The 13,323-nt window shown below is 31.6% G+C and overlaps 1 protein-coding gene across 1 annotated transcript in view; it reads right to left on the bottom strand.

The window, feature by feature from the left end:
* Positions 1–11,951, bottom strand: part of LOC109646263 (inositol monophosphatase 1-like) — a 12,913-nt gene extending 962 nt beyond the window's left edge. Inside the window, exons 1-5 of the mRNA XM_069511480.1 lie at positions 11,899–11,951; positions 3,099–3,193; positions 2,774–2,907; positions 2,595–2,699; positions 77–122 (exon numbers count right to left, since the gene is read on the bottom strand). Coding sequence (XP_069367581.1) covers positions 77–122; positions 2,595–2,699; positions 2,774–2,907; positions 3,099–3,158 — 345 coding nt within the window. The 5' untranslated portion in view covers positions 3,159–3,193; positions 11,899–11,951. The remainder of the gene's footprint in view (positions 1–76; positions 123–2,594; positions 2,700–2,773; positions 2,908–3,098; positions 3,194–11,898) is intronic.
* Positions 11,952–13,323: the final 1,372 nt, after the last annotated feature.

Raw genomic sequence — 13,323 nt, 5'->3', positions numbered from 1 at the left:
ACAACGACAACAACAACAGGGTGTTAGTCTACTTCCTGTCTAAGCCCTCTGACCTCTGACCTGCAAGTGACTCTACCTGCTTGTTGACAGTGAAGGCGATGGAGACGGCCACAAATGGAAACCTGTTGAGAAAAACAATAATGACTATCAAAGTATCCAGGCTTTAATAAACCAAGCTTAAATAAACCAGGCTTTAATAAACCAGGCTTTAATAAACCAGGCGTTAATAAACCAAGCTTTAATAAACCAGTCTTAAATAAACCAGGCTTCAATAAACCAGGCTTTAATAAACCAGGCTTCAATAAACCAGGCTTAAATAAACCAGGCTTTAGTAAACCAGGCTTCAATAAACCAGGCTTTAATAAACCAGGCTTAAATAAACCAAGCTTTAATAAACCAGGCTTTAGTAAACCAGGCTTAAATAAACCAGGCTTTAATAAACCAAGCTTTAATAAACCAGGCTTTAATAAACCAGGCTTTAGTAAACCAGGCTTTAATAAACCAGGCTTTAATAAACCAAGCTTTAATAAACCAGGCTTAAATAAACCAGGCTTTAGTAAACCAGGCTTTAATAAACCAGGCTTAAATAAACCAGGCTTAAATAAACCAGGCTTTAGTAAACCAGGCTTTAATAAACCAGGCTTAAATAAACCAGGCTTTAATAAACCAGGCTTTAGTAAACCAGGCTTTAATAAACCAGGCTTAAATAAACCAGGCTTTAATAAACCAGGCTTTAATAAACCAGGCTTAAATAAACCAGGCTTTAATAAACCAGGCTTAAATAAACCAGGCTTTAGTAAACCAGGCTTTAATAAACCAGGCTTAAATAAACCAGGCTTTAATAAACCAGGCTTTAATAAACCAGGCTTTAATAAACCAGGCTTTAGTAAACCAGGCTTTAATAAACCAGGCTTTAGTAAACCAGGCTTTAATAAACCAGGCTTAAATAAACCAAGCTTTAATAAACCAGGCTTAAATAAATCAGGCTTTAATAAACCAGGCTTTAGTAAACCAGGCTTAAATAAACCAGGCTTTAATAAACCAGGCTTTAATAAACCAGGCTTAAATAAACCAGGCTTTAATAAACCAAGCTTTTGATTTCAAACTGTTTCACATGTGCTGTTAATCTTTCTCCACATTGTTTTCATTGAATAGATGAATTGTCAGATCACTAGAGTCAGACTGGAGATGAAGCTGTATCATATCAGATATGTTTGAAATCACTGCATTTAGATTAGATAGTAACGGTTTATTGGAAAAATTTCAGTCAGGATTTAGAACCTATCACAGCACAGAAACAGCACTATTGAAAGTCACTAATGACCTTCTTATGGCATCAGATGAGGGACTTGTCTCTGTCCTCGTCTTGTTGGACCTTAGTGCAGCCTTCGACACAATAGATCATAAGAGTGCTGACAGGAACTAGAAGGAGAGATCATATCACTCCTGTCTTAGCTTCCTTACATTGGCTCCCGGTAAAATTTAGAATAGAATTCAAGATCCTGCTCCTCACTTTTAAAGCCCTCAACAATCACGCCCCCTCATATATCAAAGAGCTGATAACACCTTATTATCCAAGTAGATCACTTCGTTCCCAAAACACAGGCTCTCTAGTGGTTCCAAGAGTCTGTAAGAGTAGAGCAGGAGGTAGAACATTTAGCTATCAGGCTCCTCTCCTGTGGAACCAGCTCCCACTCTGGGTTCGGGAGGCAGACACTGTCCCAGCATTTAAAGTAAAACTAAAAACCTTCCTCTTTGACAAAGCCTATAGTTAGGGCTGGATCAGGTGAGTCCTGAACCATCCCTTAGTTGTGCTGCTATAGGTTTAGACTGCTGGGGGAACTCCCATCATGCACTGAGCACTTCTTCACTTCCCTCTGTCTCTCTGCCCCCCCACACCTCTTTATTTATTTATTTATTTATTTATTAGTTTTAACATGTCATCATGTCAAAGTGTCACTTTGTCCTCCCATAGTCCCTCTGGCTCTTCTCTCTATCTCGTTTCAGATAACTCCGGCACCGGGACTACAGGACCACAACGACCACCATCACCATTGTCTGCATTTATTACAAGAACTCAGCAATTCATTAATATATCTAGTCATGTTGTAGATCTATACATTGTTATTGTTATAGTCAGCCTTGATTTTGATGGTGCCAAATTGTTCCCGGTCTCTCTCTCTCCACCTCATCTCTCTCTTCTCTCCCCCACTTTCCACCCATCTCTCCTTTCCTCCCCCCTTACTTTTCTTTCCTCACCCCAACCGGTCGAGGCAGATGACCGCCCACACTGAGCCTGGTTCTGCCAGAGGTGTCTCCCTGTTAATGAGGGAGTTTTTCCTCCACAGTCGCCTGTGCTTGCTCATTGTGGGAACTGTTGGGTTTCTCCATGTTAATATTGTTTTAAGGTCTTGACCTTTAAATGTAAAGTGCCTTGAGATAATGTAAATTATGAATTGGAGCTATATAAATAAAATTGAATTGAATTGAATTTACTGTGAATGACTCGGAGGAAGTTTGTGTGAAGTCTCTGACCCACTGACCTAATGAGTAACTACGGTTCTCAGAGTAGTAACTCTGTGTATGTGTGTCACCTGTGCACAAAGTTAACGGTTCCATCAATGGGGTCGATGATCCAGGTGGGGGCGTCACTGAGCTCCACACTTTCACCTGCAGCTACAGACTCCTCCCCTATGAACCTGAGGGTCATGGGTCACAGGTCAGATTCTGTCCAATTAGATTCAATTAAAGGACCAGACAGAACAGACAGAACCTGTGCAGTGGATATCGGTTCTTGATTGAATTGATCAGGATCTTCTCGACCTGTTGATCAGTTTCCGTCACCAGATCAGCTGGAGAACTTTTCAGTTTCACTTCTTTCTGCTGCTGAATCGCTGACAAGATGACCTGAGAGCATAACAATAATGAATCATTGATGTTGGATGTTTAATCATTTTAATGACGTTGATCAATTTAATTAAGTTTAATCATTTAATTAAGTTTCTTGACCTTCTCTGATTGGTCATTTCTAAATGTGATGTCACTGCTCCTGATGTTTGAACCAGTGCTGCGTTCTGATTGGTTGCTGCATCTCTTACCTCACTGGCCTGTTTGGCTACAGTCAGGCCAAAGTTCAAACAGTCACTCCAGTCGGCCATGATGGACAGATGAAAAAGTGACAGAGTGAGACCTCCTGTCAGACAGAGGAGAAGAGCACGGTGATAAGAAAGAGAAAGTCATGACGTGAAATCAAAGAAGGGAAAGGAAAGAAAGGATGGATGACGAGCATGAAACAGTGTTAACAATAGAAACAGTAGAAACAGTTGAATCAATAGAAACAGTTAAATCAATAGAAACAGTTGAATCAATAGAAACAGTTGAAACAATAGAAACAGTAGAAACAGTAGAAACAGTTGAATCAATAGAAACAGTTGAAACAATAGAAACAGTAGAAACAGTTGAATCAATAGAAACAGTTGAAACAATAGAAACAGTTGAAACAATAGAAACAGTAGAAACAGTTGAATCAATAGAAACAGTTGAAACAATAGAAACAGTAGAAACAGTTGAATCAATAGAAACAATAGAAACAATAGAAACAGTTGAATCAGTAGAAACAGTTGAAACAATAGAAACAGTTGAATCAGTTGAAACAATAGAAACAGTAGAAACAGTAGAAACAGTTGAATCAATAGAAACAATAGAAACAGTTGAATCAGTTGAAACAATAGAAACAGTTGAATCAAAAGAAAAAATAGAAACAATTGAATCAATAGAAACAGGAAAAGCAACTGAAACAATAGAAACAATTGAAACAGTTGAATCAAAAGAAACAATAGAAACAATAGAAACAGTAGAAACAGTTGAATCAATAGAAACAATAGAAACAGTTGAATCAAAAGAAACAATAGAAACAGTTGAATCAATAGAAACAATAGAAACAGTTGAATCAATAGAAACAGTAGAAACAGTTGAAACAATAGAAACAGTTGAATCAATAGAAACAATAGAAACAGTTGAATCAATAGAAACAGTAGAAACAGTTAAATCAATAGAAACAGTTGAATCAATAGAAACAGTTGAATCAATAGAAACAATAGAAACAGCTGAAACAATAGAAACAGTAGAAACAATAGAAACAATAGAAACAGTTAAATCAATAGAAACAGTTGAAACAATAGAAACAGTAAAAACAATAGAAACAATAGAAACAGTTGAAACAATAGAAACAGTTGAATCAATAGAAACAGTAGAAACAGTTAAATCAATAGAAACAGTTGAATCAATAGAAACAGTAGAAACAGTTAAATCAATAGAAACAGTTGAATCAATAGAAACAATAGAAACAATAGAAACAGTTGAAACAATAGAAACAGTAGAAACAGTAGAAACAGTTGAATCAATAGAATCAGAAGAAACAGTTGAATCAATAGAAACAGTAGAAACAGTTAAATCAATAGAAACAGTTGAATCAATAGAAACAGTTGAATCAATAGAAACAATAGAAACAGTTGAAACAATAGAAACAGTAGAAACAATAGAAACAATAGAAACAGTTAAATCAATAGAAACAGTTGAAACAATAGAAACAGTAAAAACAATAGAAACAGTAAAATCAATAGAAACAGTTGAATCAAAAGAATCAATAGAAACAGTAGAAACAGTTGAAACAATAGAAATAGTTGAAACAGTAGAAACAATAGAAACTGTTAAATCAATAGAAACAATAGAAACTGTAGAAACAATGGAAACAGTTGAATCAGTAGAAACAATAGAAACAGTAGAAACAGTTAAATCAATAGAAACAGTTGAATCAATAGAAACAGTTGAATCAATAGAATCAGAAGAAACAGTTGAATCAGTAGAAACAATAGAAACAGTTGAATCAATAGAAACAGTTGAATCAATAGAAACAGTTGAAACAATAGAAACAATAGAAACAGTTGAATCAATAGAAACAATAGAAACTGTTAAATCAATAGAAACAATAGAAACAGTTGAATCAATAGAAACAGTTGAATCAATAGAAACAGTTGAATCAATAGAATCAGAAGAAACAGTTGAATCAATAGAAACAATAGAAACAGTTGAATCAGTAGAAACAGTTGAATCAATAGAAACAGTTGAAACAATAGAAACAGTTGAAACAATAGAAACAATAGAAACAATAGAAACAATAGAAACAATAGAAACAGCTGAATCAATAGAAACAATAGAAACAGTTGAAACAATAGAAATAGTTGAAACAGTAGAAACAATAGAAACTGTTAAATCAATAGAAACAATAGAAACTGTAGAAACAATGGAAACTGTTGAATCAGTTGAAACAATAGAAACAGTTGAATTAATAGAAACAGTTGAAACAATAGAAACAGTAAAAACAATAGAAACAATAGAAACAGTTGAATCAAAAGAAACAGTAGAAACAGTTGAAACAATAGAAATAGTTGAAACAGTAGAAACAATAGAAACTGTTAAATCAATAGAAACAATAGAAACTGTTAAATCAATAGAAACAATAGAAACTGTAGAAACAATGGAAACAGTTGAATCAGTAGAAACAATAGAAACAGTTGAATCAATAGAAACAGTTGAATCAATAGAAACAGTTGAATCAATAGAAACAATAGAAACTGTTAAATCAATAGAAACAATAGAAACAGTTGAATCAATAGAAACAATAGAAACTGTTAAATCAATAGAAACAATAGAAACAGTTGAATCAGTAGAAACAGTTGAATCAGTTGAAACAATAGAAACAGTTGAATCAATAGAAACAGTTGAATCAATAGAAACAGTTGAAACAATAGAAACAATAGAAACAGCTGAATCAATAGAAACAATAGAAACAGTTGAAACAATGGAAACAGTTGAATCAGTTGAAACAATAGAAACAGTTGAATTAATAGAAACAGTAGAAACAGTTGAATCAATAGAAACAGTTGAAACAATAGAATCAATAGAAACAATAGAAAAAGTTGAATCAATAGAAACAGTAGAAAAAGTTGAATCAATAGAAACAGTTGAAACAATAGAAACCGTAGAAACAATAGAAACAGTTGAATCAGTAGAAACAATAGAAACAGTTGAATCAATAGAATCAGTAGAAACAGAGAAATCAATAGAAACTGTTGAAACAATAGAAACAGTTGAATCAATAGAAACAGTTGAATCAATAGAAACAGTTGAATCAATAGAAACAGTTAAATCAATAGAAACTGTTGAAACAATAGAAACAGGGGAAACAATTGAAACAATAGAAACAATAGAAACAATAGAAACTGTTAAATCAATAGAAACAGTTGAAACAATAGAAACAGTTGAAACAATAGAAACAGTTGAAACAATAGAAACAGTTGAAACAATAGAAACAGTTAAATCAATAGAAACAATAGAAACTGTTAAATCAATAGAAACAATAGAAACAGTAGAAACAATAGAAACAATAGAAATAGTTGAAACAGTAGAAACAATAGAAACTGTTAAATCAATAGAAACAATAGAAACTGTTAAATCAATAGAAACAATAGAAACTGTAGAAACAATGGAAACAGTTGAATCAGTAGAAACAATAGAAACAGTTGAATCAATAGAAACAGTTGAATCAATAGAAACAGTTGAATCAATAGAAACAATAGAAACTGTTAAATCAATAGAAACAATAGAAACAGTTGAATCAATAGAAACAATAGAAACTGTTAAATCAATAGAAACAATAGAAACAGTTGAATCAGTAGAAACAGTTGAATCAGTTGAATCAGTTGAAACAATAGAAACAGTTGAATCAATAGAAACAGTTGAATCAATAGAAACAGTTGAAACAATAGAAACAATAGAAACAATAGAAACAGCTGAATCAATAGAAACAATAGAAACAGTTGAAACAATAGAAATAGTTGAAACAGTAGAAACAATAGAAACTGTTAAATCAATAGAAACAATAGAAACTGTAGAAACAATGGAAACAGTTGAATCAGTTGAAACAATAGAAACAGTTGAATTAATAGAAACAGTAGAAACAGTTGAATCAATAGAAACAGTTGAATCAATAAATACAGTTGAAACAATAGAATCAATAGAAACAATAGAAAAAGTTGAATCAATAGAAACAGTAGAAAAAGTTGAATCAATAGAAACAGTTGAAACAATAGAAACCGTAGAAACAATAGAAACAGTTGAATCAGTAGAAACAATAGAAACAGTTGAATCAATAGAATCAGTAGAAACAGAGAAATCAATAGAAACAGTAGAAACAATAGAAACTGTTGAAACAATAGAAACAGTTGAATCAATAGAAACAGTTGAATCAATAGAAACAGTTGAATCAATAGAAACAGTTAAATCAATAGAAACAATAGAAACTGTTAAATCAATAGAAACAATAGAAACAGTAGAAACAATAGAAACAGTTGAATCAATAGAAACAATAGAAACAGTTGGATTAATAGAAACAGGGGAAACAATTGAAACAATAGAAACAATAGAAACAATAGAAACAATAGAAACAATAGAAACTGTTAAATCAATAGAAACAGTTGAAACAATAGAAACAGTTGAAACAATAGAAACAGTTGAAACAATAGAAACAGTTGAAACAATAGAAACAGTTAAATCAATAGAAACAATAGAAACTGTTAAATCAATAGAAACAATAGAAACAGTAGAAACAATAGAAACAGTTGAATCAATAGAAACAATAGAAACAGTTGGATTAATAGAAACAGTAGAAACAGTTGAATCAATAGAAACAGTAGAAACAATAGAAACAGTAAAAACAGTACAAACAACTGAAACAGGAGAAACAGTTAAATCAATAGAAACAGTTGAAACAATAGAAACAATTGAAACAGTTGAATCAAAAGAATCAATAGAAACAGTTGAATCAAAAGAAACAGTTGAATCAATAGAAACAATAGAAACAGTTGAATCAATAGAAACAATAGAAACAGTTGAATCAATAGAAACAGTTGAAACAATAGAAACCGTAGAAACAATAGAAACAGTTGAAACAGTTGAATCAATAGAAACAGTTGAAACAATAGAAACCGTAGAAACAATAGAAACAGTTGAAACAATAGAAACAATAGAAACTGTTAAATCAATAGAAACAGTTGAAACAATAGAAACAGTTGAAACAATAGAAACAGTTGAAACAATAGAAACAGTAGAAACAGTTGAAACAATAGAAACAGTTGAAACAATAGAAACAGTTGAATCAATAGAATCAATAGAATCAATAGAAACAGTTGAAACAATAGAAACAGTTGAAACAATAGAAACAGTTGAATCAATAGAAACAGTTGAATCAATAGAAACAATAGAAACAGTTGAATCAGTTGAAACAATAGAAACAGTTGAATCAATAGAAACAATAGAAACAGTTGAATCAGTTGAAACAATAGAAACAGTTGAATCAATAAAAATAGTTGAATCAATAGAATCAATAGAAACAGTTGAAACAATAGAAACAGTTGAAACAATAGAAACAGTAGAAACAAAAGAAACAGTAGAAACAATAGAAACTGTTGAAACAATAGAAACTGTTAAATCAATTGAAACAATAGAAACAGTTGAAACAATAGAAACAGTTGAAACAACAGAAACTGTTAAATCAATAGAAACAATAGAAACAGTTGAATCAGTAGAAACAGTTGAATCAATAGAAACAGTTGAATCAATAGAAACAATAGAAACAGTTGAAACAGTAGAAACAATAGAAACTGTTAAATCAATAGAAACAGTTGAAACAATAGAAACAGTTGAAACAATAGAAACAGTTGAAACAATAGAAACAATAGAAACTGTTAAATCAATAGAAACAGTTAAATCAATAGAAACAATAGAAACTGTTAAATCAATAGAAACAATAGAAACAGTTGAAACAATAGAAACAATAGAAACAGTTGAATCAGTAGAAACAGTTGAATCAATAGAAACAATAGAAACAATAGAAACAATAGAAACAGTTAAATCAATAGAAACTGTTAAATCAATAGAAACAATAGAAACAGTTGAAACAATAGAAACAATAGAAACAGTTAAATCAATAGAAACAGTAGAAACAATAGAAACAGTTAAATCAATAGAAACAATAGAAACTGTTGAAACAATAGAAACAGTTGAAACAATAGAAACAATAGAAACAATAGAAACAGTTGAAACAATAGAAACAGTTGAAACAGTAGAAACAGTTAAATCAATAGAAACAATAGAAACTGTTGAAACAATAGAAACAGTTGAATCAATAGAAACAATAGAAACAATAGAAACAATAGAAACTGTTAAATCAATAGAAACAGTTGAAACAATAGAAACAGTTGAAACAATAGAAACAGTTGAAACAATAGAAACAGTTAAATCAATAGAAACAATAGAAACTGTTAAATCAATAGAAACAATAGAAACAGTAGAAACAATAGAAACAGTAAAAACAGTACAAACAACTGAAACAGGAGAAACAGTTAAATCAATAGAAACAATAGAAACAATTGAAACAGTTGAATCAAAAGAATCAATAGAAACAGTTGAATCAAAAGAAACAGTTGAATCAATAGAAACAATAGAAACAGTTGAATCAAAAGAAACAGTTGAATCAATAGAATCAATAGAAACAGTTGAATCAATAGAAACAGTTGAAACAATAGAAACAGTTGAAACAATAGAAACCGTAGAAACAATAGAAACAGTTGAAACAATAGAAACAATAGAAACTGTTAAATCAATAGAAACAGTTGAAACAATAGAAACAGTTGAAACAATAGAAACAGTTGAAACAATAGAAACAGTAGAAACAGTTGAAACAATAGAAACAGTTGAAACAATAGAAACAATAGAAACAGTAGAAACAGTTGAAACAATAGAAACAGTTGAAACAGTTGAATCAATAGAAACAATAGAAACAGTTGAATCAATAGAAACAATAGAAACAGTTGAATCAATAGAAACAATAGAAACAGTTGAATCAATAGAAACAATAGAAACAGTTGAATCAATAAAAATAGTTGAATCAATAGAATCAATAGAAACAGTTGAAACAATAGAAACAGTTGAAACAAAAGAAACAGTAGAAACAAAAGAAACAGTAGAAACAATAGAAACTGTTGAAACAATAGAAACTGTTAAATCAATTGAAACAATAGAAACAGTTGAAACAATAGAAACAGTTGAAACAATAGAAACAGTTGAAACAGTAGAAACAATAGAAACTGTTAAATCAATAGAAACAGTTGAAACAATAGAAACAGTTGAAACAATAGAAACAGTTGAAACAATAGAAACAATAGAAACTGTTAAATCAATAGAAACAGTTAAATCAATAGAAACAGTTAAATCAATAGAAACAATAGAAACTGTTAAATCAATAGAAACAATAGAAACAGTTGAAACAATAGAAACAATAGAAACAATAGAAACAGTTGAATCAGTAGAAACAGTTGAATCAATAGAAACAATAGAAACAATAGAAACAATAGAAACAGTTAAATCAATAGAAACAGTAGAAACAATAGAAACAGTTAAATCAATAGAAACAATAGAAACTGTTGAAACAATAGAAACAGTTGAAACAATAGAAACAATAGAAACAGTTGAAACAATAGAAACAGTTGAAACAGTAGAAACAGTTAAATCAATAGAAACAATAGAAACTGTTGAAACAATAGAAACAGTTGAATCAATAGAAACAGTTGAAACAATAGAAACAGTAGAAACAGTAGAAACAGTTAAATCAATAGAAACAATAGAAACTGTTGAAACAATAGAAACAGTTAAATCAATAGAAACAATAGAAACTGTTGAAACAATAGAAACAGTTGAAACAATAGAAACAATAGAAACAGTTGAAACAGTAGAAACAGTAGAAACAGTTAAATCAATAGAAACAATAGAAACTGTTGAAACAATAGAAACAGTTGAAACAATAGAAACAGTTGAATCAATAGAAACAGTTGAAACAATAGAAACAGTAGAAACAGTTAAATCAATAGAAACAATAGAAACAGTTGAAACAATAGAAACAGTTGAAACAATAGAAACAATAGAAACTGTTGAATCAGTAGAAACAGTTGAATCAATATAAACAATAGAAACAATAGAAACAATAGAAACAGTTGAAACAATAGAAACAGTAGAAACAGTTGAAACAATAGAAACAATAGAAACAGTTGAAACAATAGAAACAGTTGAAACAATAGAAACAATAGAAACTGTTGAATCAGTAGAAACAGTTGAATCAATAGAAACAATAGAAACAATAGAAACAATAGAAACAGTAGAAACAATAGAAACAGTTAAATCAATAGAAACAGTAGAAACAATAGAAACAGTTAAATCAATAGAAACAGTAGAAACAATAGAAACAGTTAAATCAATAGAAACAGTTGAAACAATAGAAACAGTTGAATCAGTAGAAACAATTGAAACAATAGAAACAGTTAAATCAATAGAAACAGTAGAAACAGTTGAAACAATAGAAACAGTTGAATCAGTTGAATCAGTTGAAACAATAGAAACAGTTGAATCAGTAGAAACAGTTGAAACAATAGAAACAGTTGAAACAATAGAAACAGTTGAATCAATAGAAACTGTTGAAACAATAGAAACAATAGAAACAATAGAAAAAGTTGAAACAATAGAAACAATAGAAATAATAGAAACAGTAGAAACAGTAGAAATAATAGAAACAATAGAAATAATAGAAACAGTAGAAACAGTTGAAACAATAGAAACAGTTGAATCAGTAGAAACAGTTGAATCAGTTGAAACAATAGAAACAGTTGAATCAGTTGAAACAGTAGAAATAATAGAAACAATAGAAATAATAGAAACAGTAGAAACAGTTGAAACAGTTGAAACAATAGAAACAGTTGAATCAATAGAAACAATTGAAACAATAGAAACCTGAGTCTGAAGCATGTAATGGAAAACAAGTTTGTCGTCTAAACTTCTTTTTATAGAACAAACAGCCAATCAGAGCTCAACTCCCAATAAACCTTAACCCCATCCAATAGAAACGATGCCTGGACCAGAAGGCCCCTCCCCCTCACATCCTCTCTCTCCTCTTCTTCCTCATCAATGGTTTCTGAGGGCCGAGTTAACACACATGCACTAAACAGTGTGTGTGTGTATCTAGCACCAAATCATATTATACATTATCTCAAGGCTCTTTACATAGAAGGTCAAGATCTTAAAAGTTATAGAGAAACTACTCAACCAATGTGTGCGTGTGTGTGTCAGTATCAGAAGATAGACTTGTTGATACACATGTCTCCTCATCTTCATCAGTGACTCCTCAGTTCATGTGTCTGCTCCTTCATCTGTATCAGACATGTTCTCATGTACAAATACTTTAAACCTGAAGTCACAAACTGTTTCTTCTAATGTAGTGAATCTGTTGTTGTGTTGGCGTCTTCAGTTCATCAGCATCTATTGTCCTCGTGTCCTGGAGACGGATCCTCACATGTGACTTGAGCTTCAGTTACTGCTCAGAAAGTGTCTCTGTAGTTTGACTCTTGTTGAGTGAAGGACAGAGGACGTTGCAGCTTGTTGACATCAATGAGACAAAGTGAATATGAGACAAACTGGTTATGAGACAAAGTGAATATGAGACAAACTGGTTATGAGACAAACTGAATATGAGACAAACTGGTTATGAGACAAACTGAATATGAGACAAACTGAATATGAGACAAACTGGTTATGAGACAAACTGAATGTGATGGTTGTTGTTGCACTGTAAAATTTCACTAGATGACAGAAGCGGTTCAGTAAAAATGACTAAGTCATGATCAAGAATAAATGATATAGGAGTTTGTAAGTGAGGGACGTGTTTGAGTCTGTTTGTGTGTGTGTGTGTTGTAGTGGTGATGGGGGGTGTGTGGGGGGCTTGTTTTAATCTATAGAATGTCCACACTAGATAGAAGCACATGAATGTGTGTGTGATCGTTGTATTGTTTTAGTGTTGATAAAGTTTGATTTAATTTCGTCACTGTTACACGAGTACGCTCAGACGTCTGCTGAGTAATCTGATTACTGTGGTGTGAGAGATTAGTTACTGTAATGTAATCTGTAGTATCTCTGCTCTTCTTATTGGTTCACAGATCTGTGATGTCAGCAGTGTGACTGAGTAAGTTGATTAAGAATTTATTTGGTAAAACTTCAAGTCAAAGCTCTGATTGGACGTCAGAGAAATGCGCGCACACACACACACACACACACACACACACACACACACACACACACACACACACACACACACACACACACACACACACACACACACACACACACACACACACAAATCGTGTCATCTCCATGGTTACTAGG

This window comes from Paralichthys olivaceus, chromosome 16, assembly GCF_024713975.1.
Source record: "Paralichthys olivaceus isolate ysfri-2021 chromosome 16, ASM2471397v2, whole genome shotgun sequence".
Lineage (NCBI taxonomy): Eukaryota > Metazoa > Chordata > Actinopteri > Pleuronectiformes > Paralichthyidae > Paralichthys > Paralichthys olivaceus.
Note: the sequence above shows the minus strand (reverse complement) of the source record. Positions and strands in the feature narration are given on the sequence as shown.